The 16,598-nt window shown below is 53.7% G+C and overlaps 2 protein-coding genes across 4 annotated transcripts; one reads left to right on the top strand and one right to left on the bottom strand.

The window, feature by feature from the left end:
- Positions 1–28: 28 nt before the first annotated feature.
- On the top strand, positions 29–7,954 carry CUNH19orf44 (chromosome unknown C19orf44 homolog). The gene is made up of 10 exons (XM_089496635.1): positions 29–174; positions 729–1,284; positions 1,811–2,117; positions 2,772–2,896; positions 3,112–3,127; positions 3,400–3,441; positions 3,874–3,969; positions 4,523–4,689; positions 5,148–5,285; positions 7,868–7,954. Exons 1-9 carry the CDS (start codon positions 29–31, stop codon positions 5,229–5,231), a joined length of 1,539 nt encoding a protein of 512 aa, XP_089352761.1. The 3' UTR covers positions 5,232–5,285; positions 7,868–7,954.
- Positions 5,502–16,590, bottom strand: LOC149284518 (calcium homeostasis endoplasmic reticulum protein-like). Of its 3 annotated transcripts, none has more exons than XM_089496599.1 (17): positions 15,888–16,590; positions 14,450–14,623; positions 13,389–13,576; positions 12,969–13,106; positions 11,973–12,124; positions 11,464–11,575; positions 11,275–11,364; positions 10,287–10,524; positions 9,989–10,155; positions 9,449–9,878; positions 9,105–9,343; positions 8,805–8,938; positions 8,543–8,629; positions 8,147–8,296; positions 7,880–7,984; positions 7,547–7,641; positions 5,502–5,935 (listed from the first exon to the last, which is right to left on the bottom strand). In XM_089496599.1, the coding sequence occupies exons 1-17, from the start codon at positions 15,919–15,921 to the stop codon at positions 5,931–5,933; spliced, it is 2,538 nt and encodes an 845-aa protein (XP_089352725.1). In that variant the 5' UTR covers positions 15,922–16,590; the 3' UTR covers positions 5,502–5,930. The 3 variants fall into 3 exon arrangements, with proteins under 3 accessions (XP_089352725.1, XP_089352723.1, XP_089352724.1); XM_089496597.1 differs by adding an exon at positions 6,792–6,977 and having other exon boundaries at positions 11,275–11,575; positions 15,888–16,589; XM_089496598.1 differs by lacking the exon at positions 5,502–5,935 and adding an exon at positions 6,784–6,977 and having other exon boundaries at positions 15,888–16,045.
- Between the last annotated feature and the right edge of the window lie 8 nt (positions 16,591–16,598).

The following is a 16,598-nucleotide window of genomic DNA, read 5'->3' as shown; positions in this document are numbered from 1 at the left end:
GGCCAATGGCTATGTCTCTGAGGGCGTCATGGGCAGGGCTGGATGGTTGGGGGGGCCCAATCGGGGAGATGCGAACGCTTCCGGGTCAGGTTGCCGGGCAACGCGGAGAAGAGGATCACGGTGGGAAGCGCGGGCAGAAAGGGGGCGATGTGGCAGAGCTGGGGCCCTCAGCAGGTGAGGCCGGGCGTGACGTCACGTAGTTTCGGGAGAGGGGAAGAGAGAGCGCCCCTGAGCATGAGCAGAGTGCAAAACCACCCAGCAAAATTTTAAAGACGTCATGTGTCCTATTGAGAACCAGCGTTGCTCAGTGGTTTGAGTGTCGGACTAGGACTCTGGAGGCCAGGGTTTTCGAATTTAACTGCCCTGGCTCACAGCTATAGAATTCTGGGAGTTGCAGTTTGTTGTGGGCCCAGATCGGAGCGGCCCCACAATGTACTCCAACTCCCAGAATTCCATAGCCCTGAGCCAGACAAGAGTTAAAGCGGTGCCAAACCGGGTTATTTCTCCAGTGTGGATGCAGTTTAAGACGTACAACCACAATGCGTCCTCCTCATTACATTTCTATCTACCAGGAGATGGGTTGGTTTCCCTGCACAGCAGCACAATGGGTTGGAAAGGAGCCACCATGAAGTGTGTCTAGAGGGACCAGCGTTGGAACCCCTCAGGCAGGTTCCCTGGGCCTGGTCTGCTGCCTCCCTTACCTTTCTCTCTCTCATCTCTTTCTGCAGGATCCACACTGGCTGTCCTCAGATGGCCCCAGGGCCAGGATCAGGAGAGCAAGAAGAGCTCTTTGAAGAAGAAGCTGCCATGGGGGGCCAGCCTCATGGAAGAATCCGCACTCGAGCCCACCCACCGGTTCCTCAGAAGCCAGCCATCAGGGCCCCAAGTGGTGGCCAGCAGGCAGGATCCAGTCCTGTCCAGCAGGGGAGTCTTAGTGTTGCCTCCAAAGGGAGGCCAAGCCCCCTCCTCCAGCGGGTGGCCCAGATTGAGAAAAGGGTCCAGAGCTGGCGGTCCCAGCAGGGAAAGTCGGAGGCTGCTGCCCGACTGGCTGCCATTGTGGACGCTGCTGCCAAGCTTTCCCTGAGTGAGCTTTCCTCTGGCAGTGACTCTGAGCGGAGAACAGGCCACCAGCAATGCACAAAGAAGGGCAAAGGCAAAGCAGGCACCTCCCAACTTACAAACACACTTCATCAGGGCCCAGCCAAAGCCACGGAGGGACCCAGCCGAGGGGCTCCTGAGAAAGAGACGGCGGCGGAGGCCTCTGAACTCTGGCCGGGCAGGAAGGTAACCCTTGTTGGGCTTTGTGTTTTGGCTTGAAAGGGCTGGCTGTGGGGAAAGGGGGTCTGCCCTTTACATACTGACTTTGTGTCCTAAGGGCAGGATCTAGCCTTGGGAAGGCTGGTGATGTGTTCCAGAGCTGGGAGCCCAGGGGCTCTGTGGGAGCAATAGGGACTCCCCCCTGCTTGAATGGGAGAAGATAGTGTGGTGGAAGGTCACCTCCCCGCTCACCACCCAGAGCTTTGAAGTGCAAGATCACACCGCATCCAGTGCAGCACAAAATAGCCATTTCAGGGAAAGGGAATGGGTGGATAGTTGTCCCACCAAAATCAGAAACCACTAACATGTGCCTTATTGGGTAAACTGGCCCTGTTGTATTTTCGGCATCCTCCCCTGCGAACCAGATGGGTCAGTGTTTTGCAGATGTTGTATGATGTCCCAGCACAAGTGTTGGTTTCTGCTGGCAGCGCATTCAGAGTTTGAAATTAATGAGATAATAAACAAAACATCTTTCTCCCTTGCTGTTTTCAAGGCTTGGATCCACACCCCAGCAAAGATGCCTCCTCTCTCTGCTGAAAGAGCTCTGCCTGGCAAAAATCCTCTAAAGAGGGCCTCTCAAACTCCTGCCTCGACCTCAGGCCAGAGTGCCTCAATGGGCCCCCGCAACAGACGTAGGACTCCTTCTTCCCCTCCTTCACTACAAGGCAGCCTATCAGCAGACCCCACCACAGAAGGGTTGTCTTCCTACGAGCGAAGCATCATTCGATCCCTGGATGAGTTGTTCTCTGAAGCGGCTGATGCCCATGAGAGTGACAATGACAGCACCATCTCTGGCAACGGTGAGCTGCTCCATGCTCCTGTTCTAGAGAAAAATAGATGGAACAGAGAAACAGAACTGGAGGTGGGGGGCAGGGGGGCTTGCTCCTTTGGTAGGTAGGGGTAAATATTGAGAGTAGGGGGGATATTTATTTGGAAAACCTGTGCAGCTGTTACAGAAGAGCGTTGCAAACAAAGTGGATGGGCAGCCTGGGCCAAGCAGAGGCTGCAGGCGCATGGGAGCAACCCACAGACCTATCTATGTCCAGTGACGAGCAGCATACACCACTTTTGGGCAAATGGTTCTCTGAAGGGATTCCTCCAGGCTGCGCCTTCAAAGCTAGGGTGCTCCAGCCAGCTGTTTCACCCCTTGGCTGCTCCCAAAGGTGATGCTCCCCTGGGAAGAAGTGAGAGTGGGGAGTGCCTTATTCCCTAATTTAGCACCTCCAGTTCATAACTGGAACCCAAGACCCAGCTGTGGAGGAGGAAGTGCTGGGTCTTGTGGCTTCCTATGGGAACTGTGCCTGGGGAGGGCAAGCAGGCCAAGGCCAGAGATCAGCGAACTGAGCCACTTGCCCTCTGATGAAGCTGAGGAAGGGCAGGATGACATGTATGAGGGCAGGGGAAGACTTGCTCATTGCTGCCTGCTTAGGGCAGGTCTCTCTTTCCCGCTGCAGATTTCCAGGTGAACATCTTGAGTCTGGATGACCTGGTGCCTGCGGGAGCCAGCCAGGAGAAAGCGGAGGAGGTAACAACAGCTCCAACTGCCTGCCTGAAAGAAGAAAAGCCCTCCTTCCAACCACCATCTTGAGGGGGAGAGAGGCCTGTTATGTTTTATTTTGACTTTGTATTGTACTTCCTGTTGTACACCGCTTTGATCTAATTAGGAAAAGCAGTATATAAATAAACATTGTTGTTGTTGTTGTTGTTGTTAACACAGCCTTTGGGTCACCAGACAGGCCGGCAGCTTGGGGATGGAGCAGGGACTTGTTTCTCGCTGTTGGTGCTTGTGGGGAGGGTCTGATTTGCATTGGTGGGTATTGCAGGGTTGGCAGAAGGCATCAACATCTTGCCTCATAGTAGTACAGAATTGAGCATGGCAAGAGAGGTGCTTCTGGTCTTCCTCTTTTGGTGGTGTGGCTGATGGTCATGGAAGGTTTCTCCTAGGGAATGCCACTGCAAGCGTTTCGAAAACCAGGAAAGGAGCTGAGAACATCCCTGTGTCCTCCTCCTGCTGCTGTCACCACCCAAAGCATCTTCAGTGCCCCGAAAGCCAACAATGGAAAAGGATTGTCCTCTGAGGAGGAGGAAGCAGAGTTACTGGGAGAGATGGCAATCTCAGAGCAAGTAGGTGGCCATTCTGTGGCACTGTCTTCCTCCTCTGGCATGGATGAAACTCCTAAGGATGCTGAGTATTTGGAAGACTTTGAGCCCTCTTCCTCGTCATTTGTGACATCTGAGGAGAGGAACAGTCCCTTATTTCTTCAGAATTGCAGAACCATTCAAAGGTCTCCTTGCAGTCCAGTCAGTTGGGTTCATCCTCCCTCCAGTCCTCCCAGAGCAGCCCTCTGAACACTAAACCATTTAGGGGGCAGAAAACAGTGAAAGAGGCTGTGGTGCAGACCAGTGGCTCCTCGCTTCTTCCTCAGTGGTGGCAGAGTGAGTCCATCAGGCTGGAGCAGCAGAGAGGGGGGTTGACCAAACCTCCAAACGCCTGGAAATGGTGCAGGGGCCATTTAACTTGCAGTTGGTCACAGACAGGCTTTTTTTTCTCTGCAGCTGATGTCCCAATTATTGGCCTCATGATGGCCAGAGGATGCACTGTGGATGCCATGCCTGTTGACAGCCCCGCCCTGAGCCTGGATGCCCTGGAAGGTACCATCCTCTTTACCCCCCCCCCCCCAACATGAGTGCTGTCTCTCATTTCACTCCGCTTTACAGAGCAGGTTCAGAATCACCCTCTGCCACCTTAGCCAAGCAGTTCCATGCAGAACAAACCCATTCTGTCTGTGCTGACTGGCCACAGCATCTCCAAGATTCTTTCCCCGGGTTTAGCCAGGAGCCATCCCAGATCTGCCTTTGAGCTGCAATAGCCCTCCAGGCCTTGCTGCCTTCCCTCCAGCCAAGACATGCAGCATGACTTTTTTGGGTCCTGGTCAATGAGAGAAAAAAAACTGCACAAGGTTCAATGACCAGTAGAGAGGCGGTTAGCACCAGCACCCTCACTTGCCTTGCTGTCTGCAGTCCTCTCAAGGAAAGAGTGAACCAGTGGGCATCACCCCGAGTGGCATTCTGTCTTGCCCATGGTGGAGCCCTCCAGCAAAAGACCCAGGCCTTCCTTTCTAGGCCCCAGAGATCCTTCTGCCAAAGGCTTTGGGTGAAGGGAGTAGCCTCCCCAGCCTCACCCATGTTTCTTCTTTGCCTTAAGCCCTGACTGTGTATACTCCAGCTGCCTTTGCCTTGAACGAGATGTTGAAGGAGAACCTGCTGCTCATCCGGCAGTTTTCAGAGGCCAACCACCACCTTCATGCCTCCTTAGTAGCATCCCTGGAGGAAGAGGAGTTCCACTACCACACCCTGGAAGAAGCCAAAAGGGTATGCTGCAGATATGTCGGGTAGGGATTGAAAGGGGCCAGGAAGTGTGTCCACAAGAGGGAGACGTTCTGCTGCCCGCCCTCCAGTCTCCCACAAATCACCTTTCTAGCCATGGAGAGTAAGCCCATGAATCACTACATCTTAAGAGGTAGTGGCACCTCTTGTGGGGGAACATTTATAGTGTTGTGTTAAAAGAGACACTTTAAAATAGGGATCCCACATTAATTAGGCTTCCAAGGCAAGGGCAGGAAGCTTGATCTTACTACAGTTGCTGTGGCAAGTCAGGCTCCTGGGGCTGAAGCACAGGGGAAAACCCACAAGAGGGAGAGGGTTTCTGGGCTGCCCTGTGGCACTAAAGGCCACATATGCTCTTGGGGCCAGGCCTTTCTTTTGTTGGGGTGTGTGTGTGTCTTGCGACAGCTTTCTGGCTTGGGCCACAATCTGTTCTTCCTCTTTAGTACATCAGAAACCACAAGACTCCACCCTTGACCATAGAGCAAGCCTTGCGAGAAATGACCGAGCAGGAAGAAGTGACTCTTTAGATTCTCCAGCTATTTCCAGGACCGTGAGGAAGGAAAACAGTCCTGACAAGAAAGGTTGGTTCTCTGGCAGCGACCACAGTTGGGCTGTGCATATGGGATGGAGCAGAACAGTGGCTGCCACTTGACATACACCCATGGAGTGGGAAAGACACATTAAGGCAACTCTCAAGAGAGCCCGAGTGGAGAAATGCACCAATTGTGGTTTGTGTGATGCCACTGTATCCAGTGCAGGTGGGTCAACAATCCTGTCCACACACAATAAATCTTACCTTCACGTAGAAAACATTTTGTTTATTGGAAAGCAACAGTATGCATAAGATGGTCATTGGCTAGGATGGACAGTGGAAGTACAGGGCCAGATTTTGTGGGAAGAAACTCAGGAATCTCACAGCTACAGTTCAGTCAGCCTACAACAGATGCTGCCTCAACATATCAGAGTGGGCAGTCATGGGAGGGTTCTCTGGGGTTACACTCAAGAAAGTGGCCTGGAACATGGTGCTGACAGAATGCCAATCAAGTCTACAACATTCCTTTTAAGTCTTATCTCAAGGTATATACAAAAATAGAAAAGGCCTAAAGAATTCCTCATTACAAAGCTCCGGACATCTCGGGTGGTGAGCCCTCTGTGTTTTGGATGGGGAGCACCTTGGGGTTCCGGGAGGTGCAGCGGAGTCCTTGCTCCTTCCACTACCAGCAGCATTAGCCTTCAGGAGAGAAGGGTTAAAAAGCTTAGAGCCTGGAGACCCCCACATTTCTTCCTCTCATTGCTTTACACACAAGGGGCGGAGGAGAGAAGGGGGAAAGGTGTACATCATCCTTCATCAGGTAATGATTGCAAGCCCAGTTCTGCAAAAAATACTACAACATAAACAGAGAGCACTTTGAAACAAAAACCTTTCCTTTGGGTCTCCATATAATTTTGCAAGACTTACAGAGTGGCAATTAAGCCAGGGTTTTGACAACTTAAAATCAATATATTCTTTAAAATGACCAATTGGCTTTGGCTCTTAGATATGAAACTTTAAAGTGAAGGACAGCAGAGAATTGCAGACCATTGTTGCAAAAGGGAGAGTGCCAGTGTTAAGTGGGCTGAACTGGGACATGGGACAGCCAGACTGCAGTCTTCTTGAGAGGCACGACACTGAGCCTTACCCACCTTGCAGGGTTGTTGCATGAATGAAGTGGGAAGGGGAAAAGCTATGTATGCCACTCTGAATTCCAGGAAGGAAAAATGAAATATAAGAGTGATGAATAATTCAGCAAATATCCCAAGACTATTCTCATTGTTCACAGATGTGCTGTGTTCTGTTTTATGGAATGATCCTAACCCACCAGTGAGAACTTTTCTTCTCAAATATACATGGGTTTCTGTTGCACTGCATTTTACAGAAATAGGCCTACTGAAATTTAATTACATGAAACAAACAGCTTACCTAATAAAGGATCCTGAATGGCACTCATAACTCCTCAGTTGTTCAGTGTTAATACATTACCCCCCCCCCCCCAAGCAACCAACTTCCCCTGCCCCAGAGGAGGGGGCAGCACAAACTGGCTACTTACTTTCATCTCTGGCCTTCATACGAGCAATAAAGGAATAGCTTTTGTTCCTCCGGTAATTCTCGTAGGGGTCATCCAGGGCTATCCCCACGCCCTTGTACTGATCCCACTTGTCCCGGATATCCCCTCCCTTAATGGGGTCCTGGATCCCTTGCTCTTTGGCCCCCAGGCCTCCAGATCCACTCCACCCTGGAAAGGGCAGAACAACATGGTCAGTGGGGCACAAAAGCCCAGCTGGTGGGAGCAGAAGGAGCACAACCAGCAGAGGCTCCCTTAGTCCCCCTTACAGCATCCCCAATAATCCCAACAAAGGGGCCACAGAAACTTGTGGGAGGCTGGGACCCTTTGTTGTGGCAAAATAACTCAAATGCTGAAGCTGGGAGAATGGATTGTGGGGGTCTTGTTTCTGCAGGTAAGTCCTGCACTAAACCATAGGCTCTCTGCTCACCTGACAATACCCCTTAGATGGAAACTCCCCCTCTGAAACACCCCCCCTTTTTTTTTTATTGCACAGAGCAGAGATCATCATGTCTGGCTGACTGAGCTGCCTTTCATTCCCACCTGGCCCACAAGATTACAGAAGTGCACCTCAGAATGAAGAGGCACATTCTGGGTCCCAAGATTAGGCAAGGCTAATAGCTAACTGCTGCATTCAGAGAAACGCCTGCCCAGCCACCTCTCCTGACATAGACCTCCCTGCCTGGGAAGCCCAATGCTGCTCCCCTCTCCCTGCCTTGAAGAGCTCTGGGGCTTCTTACCCATCTTCACCAGCATCTGGTGTCCTTTATTCTCCTCTCCCAGCCTGGATTCTGGAACAGGAGGCCCCGAGCTGGAGCCCAACCCGGCTGAAGAGCTGCAGAGGAAAGTAGAGGGTGGGATTCAGCACAAAGCAGTTTCTTTGGATCCTCAGGGCACACCATTGGCTCTGGCTCAGTGCTGATGCTCCCACATGCCCAGGCAGCTCCGAAGGGCCCAAGTCCAGAATGGCACCAGGCCCCAGTTGAATAGGAACAGCTAAGGGCCATCACCAGCTGTCCCACCCCAATGCTGATCTGGGCTCTTTCCCTTCCCATTTCCAGGGCACAACTTACGGAGGTGTTTGGCTGCGAGATCGGGACCGATGGCGTCTTCCAGGAGAGTAAGATTTGGATCGGGATCGGGACCGGCTTCCAGAAGAACGTGATCCACTTCTGCTCCTGGAAGAGAAGAGGGCAGGGCCAAGTCACTTCCTCCTCCGCCATGCTGAGCCCCCTTGGAATAGACCGCCCCCCCAAGCAAGAGCATGAAAGTGCCCTTTGAAGGAGCTCAGCAGGATTGTCTTGACGGAGAGCAACCCAGGAGTTTCCTTCCCTGGTTACCTGGACTGTGATCGGGAATAGGACCGTGACCGGGAGCCTGACCGGGAGCGTGACCTCGAGTAAGAGCCAGAGGATTTTGAAGACCTTGAGTTGGAACGGGAGGAAGATCGGCCTCTGCTTTTGGAGCGGCTGCGGGACTGCGAGGGGCCACTGAGTCAGGCAGGAAGGAAAGAGAAGAGCATTAGGTTCCTCCTGAAAGGCAGCTGAGTGTGGGGGACTGCAAGGCATCCTGGGACCCCACAGAAGCAGAGCCACCAGACAGGGAGGTGAACAAGTTCTCCAACCATGGTGACTACTCAGCAGCAGAGTTCCCTCAGCCTTCAGGGACAGAAGAGCCTCTTTCTCTGACACAGGGCTTCACATGTGGTATTTGGCAAAACACGCAGAGAAGCCTACCTGTTCCTTTTCTCTTGCCCTTTACGCCGCCGGGCACGCATCTTGGCTCTGAAGAACTCGTAAAGCCCATTCTGCTCCCAGCCCTCGCTGGAACGAGAAGACAAAGGGAGAAGGAAGAGGAGTCAGCCTGTTTCCCCTGGGTAGACAAGCCAGCTGCCCAGAGGATCAGACAGGCCAAAGCCTCAGAGAGAAAAAGCAAAGTTTGTCTGGATGTGTGTACGTACGTATATATGATGGGAAAGCCTCTGGTTCTGACTCTCACCTGTTCCGAGGCCTGTCATGGGATGGAGGGCTGTAAAAGGCTTCCACAGCTGCTAGCAGCCTCTCACTGGGAGGCATGGGGGGTGGCAGGCGGATATCCTTGGGATCCAAAGGCTTGTACTCATGATCTTCCAGCTACAAAGAAGAGAAAGAAGAGGAGTGGAGACAAGGGAAGCCATTTAGAGCAAGAGAGGCCCTCTCCCGGAGAAGCCACCCACAAAGGTAGCTTTAGGGCAACCAGTCCCCTCTAGCCACCCAGAGGGGCCTTTTCTCATCTTGCTCTTCCTGCAGGGCCACTTACTTTGACGAGGGGGGCCATGAGACCAGCAGGGAGGTCGAAATATGGAACGTTGGGCACCAGGCTGGGGTCATCGTGGTTGACATGAGGGGGCCCCTGCCGACGCATATGGGGGGGCTGCCCATTAAATCCATGAGGAGGGGGCCCAAAGTCAGGGTGCTGCGGCCCACCCCATGGAGGGTGCTCACTGATTCCAGGGTGTGGCATGCGGTGCCCAGGATGGTGGTGTGGGGGGCCAATCTCTGGGGGGTGGAAAAAAAGGAGTGGATATATTCAGCCTCCAGAAGTTAGACTTCCGAGAGCAGCTGCCCCCCAACTGGGGCTCACCCTCCTCCCAAGCCACTCACCTTGAGGAAAATCCCCTTGGGGGTAGTCAAAGCGGTGAGGATACGGGGGCCGCTCGAAGGGATGCCGGGGAGGGAAGTCTTCCTGCATGAAGCGAGGCGGGAATCGGTTGAAATTGTGGGGGTGCAGTGGCTGGTTGAATTGGGGGTGCTGCTGGTGAGGGGGGAAGGGCCCCCGGAAGTGGGGCGGGCGCTGCATGCGGAAGGGGGGCTCCCTCTGGCCTCCACCCCATTGCGGCTGCTCGTGCTGGTTGTTCCAAGGGGCCTCGAACTGGTTATTCCAAGTGGGCTCTGGCTGGTTGTTCCAGGGGGCTTCGCGCTGGTTGTTCCAACCGGGCTCCCGCTGCTCACTCCATATCCCTTCGTGGTTGCTGTTCCATGGGGGGCAGTGGGGGGGGCCCTGGTGGTGTGGGAATGGCGGCTGGTCAGGTGGCTAGAAGGGAGAGAAGAGTGGGACAGCTGTGAGTCCTGGGGAAGGCAGAGGAGGGTCTTGAAAGAGATCCCCCCAGCCCCCTCCTCCCCCCCCAAACCCACACTCTTTACCTGCTGTTGGCCCCATGGAGTGACAGGGTGGTCAAACCAGGGGGGCTTGTTAGGCGGAAGGTGCTCGTGAGGACCACGAGGTCCAGGCACAGCAGGTTCGGTGCCCCCAGTCCCTGTGGCTTCATACTCAGCAGTGCCTGCGAGTGGTAGCTGAGCCTTTCCCTCGTCTGCAAAAGAGAGGGAGGGAGGTTGAGCCCGACTAATGGCCCCACTGGCAGCCTCATGGGAGTGGACCTGTGGCCTTGTTTCCTTGCCTGAGCCAGGGACCACCCAACACACACAGCCAGGAGTGCCCTACCTGCTGGCACGATGGGAGCAGCTGAAGAAGGCACTGGAGCCAGAGGGGGTGCTGGTTTCACCTCACTTTCCAGGGGGGCGATTTGAAGCTGCTGCTGCTGCTGCTGCTGCTGCTGCTGCTGCTGCTGCGTGAGGCTGTTGACAAACTCCTCATGTTGTGTCTTCAGGGTCTGTATCTGCTGTTGGAAGGCAACCTGGACAGGCTGCACCACACTGGCACACTCTGTGATCAGGGTGGCCTGTGGGCAAGGAAGAGAAAGAGATGTCCCAGGGCCTGACCAGTGTCTTCAAAGGTCAGGGCTTGCCAAGATTTGTCTTTTAAGCCCATTTGTGCTCTGACTTGCTCAGTCTGTCTCCTATTCTTTGTTTGCATGTTGTATAAACGCTCAGAGGTTCAGAGTGTGTACCTTTCCATTATTCTATATTTACCTGAGTATGTTGTAAACACCCCAAATAACAGTTTTGGAGAAAGGGGAAGGATATCAATCAACTTAAAAGCAAGGTTAATATCTGCACACATTCTCAGAAAACCTTTGAGGCAGGACAGTTCAACTCTAGCAAAATAAATTTGGCAAAGGATCCTCTTCTGCATGGAGTAACTTTTCCAGCTCCTAGTCGGTTGTTTTCCACTTTTGCCCCTTGGCAAGTGAGTCCTATGGCTTAACATCAGTTGCCACCAGCCAGACACACGGTGCCCGAGGGTTTTGAGAAGCATGGCCTGAACAGCAGAAGGGAGCTGCCAGCTATGGAAGCCCTTGGCGGGGAAAAAGGTTGGAAGGATGGGGAGCTTTCCCAGGCTTGGAAGGGCTATGGCAGCTCTACTAGTGTTTTTTTCTGTCTCGTTCTTCTGGGGGCTGGATGTCCCACAGCCATGCCATGGCAACTTCAGTTTGAAGGGAGCCCCAGAGAGAATCCTGTGACATGTGGCTGAGCGGCTAGCTGGCTCCCTCTTACCTCACCAGAGGAGCCCCCCACACAGAAGTGCTTACCTGATACTGGCCCAGTCCAAGTGCTGGGCTCTGCAGCTGCTGGATGATGGATTCATCAAAATAGCCGTTCTTCTCCCACAGCTGAAGGAGCTGGGGAAAATCAAGAGGGAGAGGTGGGCCATTACTGGACCAGCTTAGGACTCCAGGCAAGCACGCGGTGGCCCCTGAATCCAAGCCACAGCTGCTCACCCTGGCGATCTTCTGTTGCTTGTCCTCCTCCACGGCCAGGAAACTGGTGCAGTAAATGGGCACAACCACCTTCTGCAGGGCAGCCAGGAGGTCCCGTTGCTGCTTCCGCTGGCTGAGAGCAAGAAAGGGAGAAAAGGAGGGAGGTCAGAAGGGCAAGAGGTACAACTCTGTGCCAGGAGCATGTGGCAGCTGCGCTTGGAGACTGTTTTCCCAGGCATCCTCACAGCCCATGCCACCAAAAAACACCTGCAGGACCCTGTGAGCACCTGCTGCTCTTCTGTGCCTGACAGGAGTGCCTCTTCTTGTTCTTCAGAGTGTCCAAAACACATCTGAAGTGGCTCTTTAATGCCACTTGGCAAACCTCATGGCTCCACATGGGCCAGGGCTTGTATCTCCCAGCGTTCTGACAGCCACTGGGCCCCAGTGGGCCTACCAAGGGGATCTAGGCCTTAGGTTGATACTATCCTGTCTGGCCCCTCAGTGTTTCTTTCTGTGCCCAGGGAACTCACCAGTGGTGGAGGACATCATTGATCAAGTAGATCAAGTGGAGCCGCAGCTCAAAATGGGCGCCCTCAGCTGTGATGCGGTCGCGCAGATGCCCTGCCATCAGTTCGCAGTGCTGGGGAGACTTGGCATTACTGAACATCCAGTTCTTGCCAACCTGGGGACACAGAAACACAAGGGTTTCAGGGAAGACCTCACCAGGAAGATAAGTGGAAGCAGAAAAGAGTTCATTTGCTAACTAAGCCAGAGAGCAGCAAAGCACTGAAGTGGAATAAAAGGAACCCCAGGAAAGGGCTTGGTGCCCAGACCACCAAGGAGGGGAGGTGTGTACAGGAGGATTTGGTGATACAGTCCTCATTTGGCAGAGGAAAGGCCCAGTTCAAGCTCCAGCAAAAAGGCCTCATATAACAAAGGCCAATTCCTCCCTCCCTCACACACATACAGAAAATTCATTGTCAGCCAGCGTTGGCAACATAGACCAGCAGCCTGACCTGGAACATGGCCCTTACTTCCTGTTGGGGTGGGGATGGGGGAGCCATGGGGATGACACTTCCATCCTAGCCTGGAGCTAACCTGGGTTTCCTTCGATCTCAAAAAATCCAACATATTTTCCTTTTTGCATGGATTAACCAGAAAATGGAAAACAATTTCTTAAAAATTATTCCTTACTTTCCGCTATGCCTTGTTTTTAAAGAAAAGATCAGAAATTTGACTTTACAAACAATGGGCAATTCCTTCTTTTAGCAAAACACAGGAGAATAGCAAATATTTTTTTTAAGGATTCCTATTAAGTAACCCCTAAAATGCCTACAAAACCTCCTAAAATTAATTTTAACTAAAACTAGCCAGTTTCACTACTAGAGTTTCTTTTCTTCCAACTCACCTGCACCATTTTTAAAGGGCAGCCTTGTTAGGTCCTTGTTGAAGCACACCCACATCCTCCTTACTTTCTCACCTTCCGGCTCAAAGGCCGGCCTCCCTCCCTCCCAGGCCTCCCTTACCGAGATAGCATCCTTCGTGCAGGTGTCGATGATAGGTTGCAGCAAGTTATCAAACTCGTTTACATCCAGCTGGGTCTCCTCCAAGACTTTCTGCATTTGCTGCTCAATGGCCAGCGTGATGGCAGCAGTAATTTGCTCCTGAGGAAAGAATCCCACAGACAAACCGCAGGATGCAGATCAGCAAACTACCCCTCACTGGCTGTGCCTGGCTGAAGCCCCCCGTAGACCCACTCGTTCTCCTTACAGGGTTCTCCTTATGGGACCCCACTACCAGAGCCTCCCACAGCTGGAGGAAAGCAGCATGGTGCAGCTCTGGGCCCAAACTGCTAAGGGGCAGAGAGGGAGGGGAGAACTTTGTGCCTCAACAAGCCCCCCCCCCCAATCACACCTGTGTGAGGAGCTGGCCTCACTCCTCCTCACCTGTCTGAGGGCCAGGAGGTGCTGCTCCTGCTGCTGCAGGTTCCACTGGCTCTGCTGGATGAGTTCCTCCATGGAGGGGGTCCCCTGAGCCACTGAGCCAGGAGTGGGAGTCAGAGCCAGGGGTGGCTGTGGCAGTGCTGGGATCTGGGGGGCAGGTGCCTCCATGTCTTGACTTTGCTTGCACAACACTGCAGGGAGAGAGGATGGAAATAAACAAGAAGTCCTGAGGAAGTTAGGCAGAGCACGTGTGAGTGCACACATGCCGCCCTCAGCCAAACCTTCTGCCAACTCCAGAGGTCCACAGGTGGGAGTTCAGGAAGCTGTCCCAGCAAGCAGCCCCCAAGAGATCTGAGGGGAGTTCCCAGGATACACCAGAGACTTCTCTGGAAAGGGAGCCCAAGGCTACCCCTGCCTCACTGTCAGGTAAGCAAGGCCAAGAAAGTATGGGCCAAACACAGTTCTGCAGCCCACTGAAAGAAGATCATCCAAACTCTACTCTGAATTGTGTGCAAAGACAAAGATACCTTTCCCAGTCATCTGCAACAGCCCACAAACTCAGGAGGGGCTGCACAGAGAGTGAAAGGGCCCAGGGAACCCTCCCCTTGAACGCTCCCAGGAAGGGGGCAGCCGTCTCCAGCCACCACCAGCTGAGCTCTCACACTCTTGGAGGCCTGAAGAGAGGCTGCCTCAAAGGAATTGCTCTGAGACAAAGCAAGAATTGTGGTATGAGGGGGAGGGAGGTAATGGAGCTAAGAGTCTCAGGTGAGAAGAAGAGCCATTAAACACCACCACTACCACCTGGTTCAGGTGACTTTCAGGCACATTGACATAAGGGGACTGAGACCAGGGGCCCATCCTACAGAGCTGGTGTGTGGTTTACTGAGACTGGGTGGCACGTTCCAGAGGTTCAGAGGCAAAGATTTTCATCCTTTGGCTCTCTGACTTCAATTCTCAGAATCCTCAACCACTGGCCAGGCTGGCTGGGGCAGACTTCTGGGAGTTGAAGTCCCAGAGCCCCCAAAACTGTAAGAGCTTTGGCCATAGGGGGCCCCTGAACTCACGCTGCTGCTGCTCCAAGGCCAGCTTGTACTTGTAGTAGCCATAGAAGTCACCCCCGAAGAGGAATGAGAACTTGGGATTCTCCTTCTGCTTCTCCATGGTCATCTTCTCAAACTCGGGACCGTTCCGCGCCACAAATTGGGCCAACTTGTCAATGACATTGCGCAGCTCCTGGTCTGGTGGGAGAAAAGAGACAAGAGAGGGCAGACGGGGCCTTTAGGAAGCACAGAGGGCTTTCTCTCTCCTCCCCCTCAATCCCTGGAGCCATTGTTGCTTGTTAAGGCATGCTGCAGACCTCCAAATGCAAGGTCTTGGAGTAAAGATGAGAACAGAAGCCACCAAAAACCAACTTCCTCCAAACTGGGGGTCCTTTTCTGGGTTCTCGGGCCTTTCCCGAGTAACCGACATACTCACTCCCACTGATATGGTATGATACAGACTATTTTAGAGACTTCCACAAGATGCCCTGCTCCCTAAGATAGCCCCGTTTAAGTATTTGAAGGGAGGCCATATTGAGGAGGGAAGAAACTTGTTTTCTGCTGCTCCAGAGACTGGGACCCAGAGCAATGGATGGAAGCTCCAGGGAAAGAGATTCCAGGTCAACATTCAGAGGATCTTCCTGAGAGTAAGGGCTGTTTGACAGAGGAACACACTCCTTCCTCGGAGATTTTGGTGGAGTCTCCTTCCTTGGAGGTCTTTAAGCAGAGGCTGGATGGCCATCTCTCAATGGGGATGCTTTGTTCCTGCATGGCAGAAAGGGGTTGGACTGGATGGCCCTTTTTGGGGTCTCTTCCAACTCTAGGATTCTCTGTTTGATTATTTTCAATAGTATTTCTATTATAATTACTGTTATGTTGGAATTATTGTGTTGCTGTGTTTTAGCAAAGTGGGGGCCTCGTTTTCTTGTATTGTGTGGTTTTTTATTGTTGTAGTGCCACTTTGATCTTACAGTCGAGGCAAGATAAAAAGAAATGCCATTATTATTATTATTATTATTATTATTATTATTATTACTGTGATTATTATTGATTCTCCACAGCCTCCAGAGGCCCTCGAGGGAGCTCGCCTCCCGGCAGCGGGGAGCCCCCCACATGACCGCCCATGGGCCCCAGGGCTTCCCGCAGAAGAGGGCTCCCTGACCCGCGCTGCAGCCTCCTTTCCTTGCTGCGATGTTGCTTCTGACCCTGCCGGGGGGAGGGGAGTCCTTGGCCAGGCTTGTTCAGGGAGAGGCTGAGGCTGAGCGAGTGTGACCCATTGGGCTCCTCGCTCCTCCGCGGGGCCTGCTGTGGAAACTGGGGCTTCAGGGGCCGGGGCTGCTCCGCTCTTGGCCCGCCCTCTGAACATGTGCAGGGTGGCTCCCCCCCCCCCCAGGAGGATCAGTTACTCCTCACCGCGGCGAGGGAGGGAGGGAGGGCTCGTCCGCGGGTCCCTCGGGCTCACCTTCGGGCGGAGGGGGCAGCGGAGGCATCTCCATGGCGGCGGCGGCGAAGACCCGGAGAGTCCGAGCCGCACCAGGCCCGCCGGTCGCACAGAAGTCCTCTTCGCGACGCCTTCTTCTCGCGCGCTTTACGGCCGCCCGTCACCCTGGAAGCCCCGCCCCCGTGCACCAGCCGCCAGCCGAGCCAGAGCCCCACCCACTCGTCTCCTCTCAGCTCCCAAAACCCATCGCGGCCTCTCAGGGAGCGTCCGCGCTGGCGATATCATCCAGAGCTCTGCTCTGGGCCCCACAGCAAACTCCCAGAATTCCATAGCCTTGAGCCAGAAAAAGAGTTAAAGGGTCCACTGCCTTGGCGGAAGCTCCCAGGAAAGGATGGGGGCTGCGAGGCCTCAGCCAGAGGTTGCTGCGCCCCTGCATTCATAATCCCGGAGTGAGGCATGCTGGGAGTTGCCGAGGGCTGCACAGTGGCCTTCCTGACTTCGGCCCTCCTTTGAAAATCAAATTGAACTTCGAGTCACCGTTCTCTTCAGGGAGGCAAACGGCTTTTATTTGTGCCCCCGCCCAGACCCCCGAAGGTGCCCTCAGAGAACTGGGCCCAGGCGCCTGGTGCAGCTCTCCAAAGAAGCCCTGGTCATAGAAGGCAGCAGCAGCTCCATGAGGGGAGAAGGCAGGCCCAAGAACATACGAAGGCAGACTTTGAAAACAAAGTGGCC

The sequence above is a fragment of the Sceloporus occidentalis genome, unplaced genomic scaffold, assembly GCF_023333645.1.
Source record: "Sceloporus occidentalis isolate IW3139 unplaced genomic scaffold, rSceOcc1.0.p SCAF_91, whole genome shotgun sequence".
Lineage (NCBI taxonomy): Eukaryota > Metazoa > Chordata > Lepidosauria > Squamata > Phrynosomatidae > Sceloporus > Sceloporus occidentalis.
The sequence above is the reverse complement of the archived record's forward strand: the minus strand, read 5'-3'. Positions and strand labels throughout refer to the sequence as shown.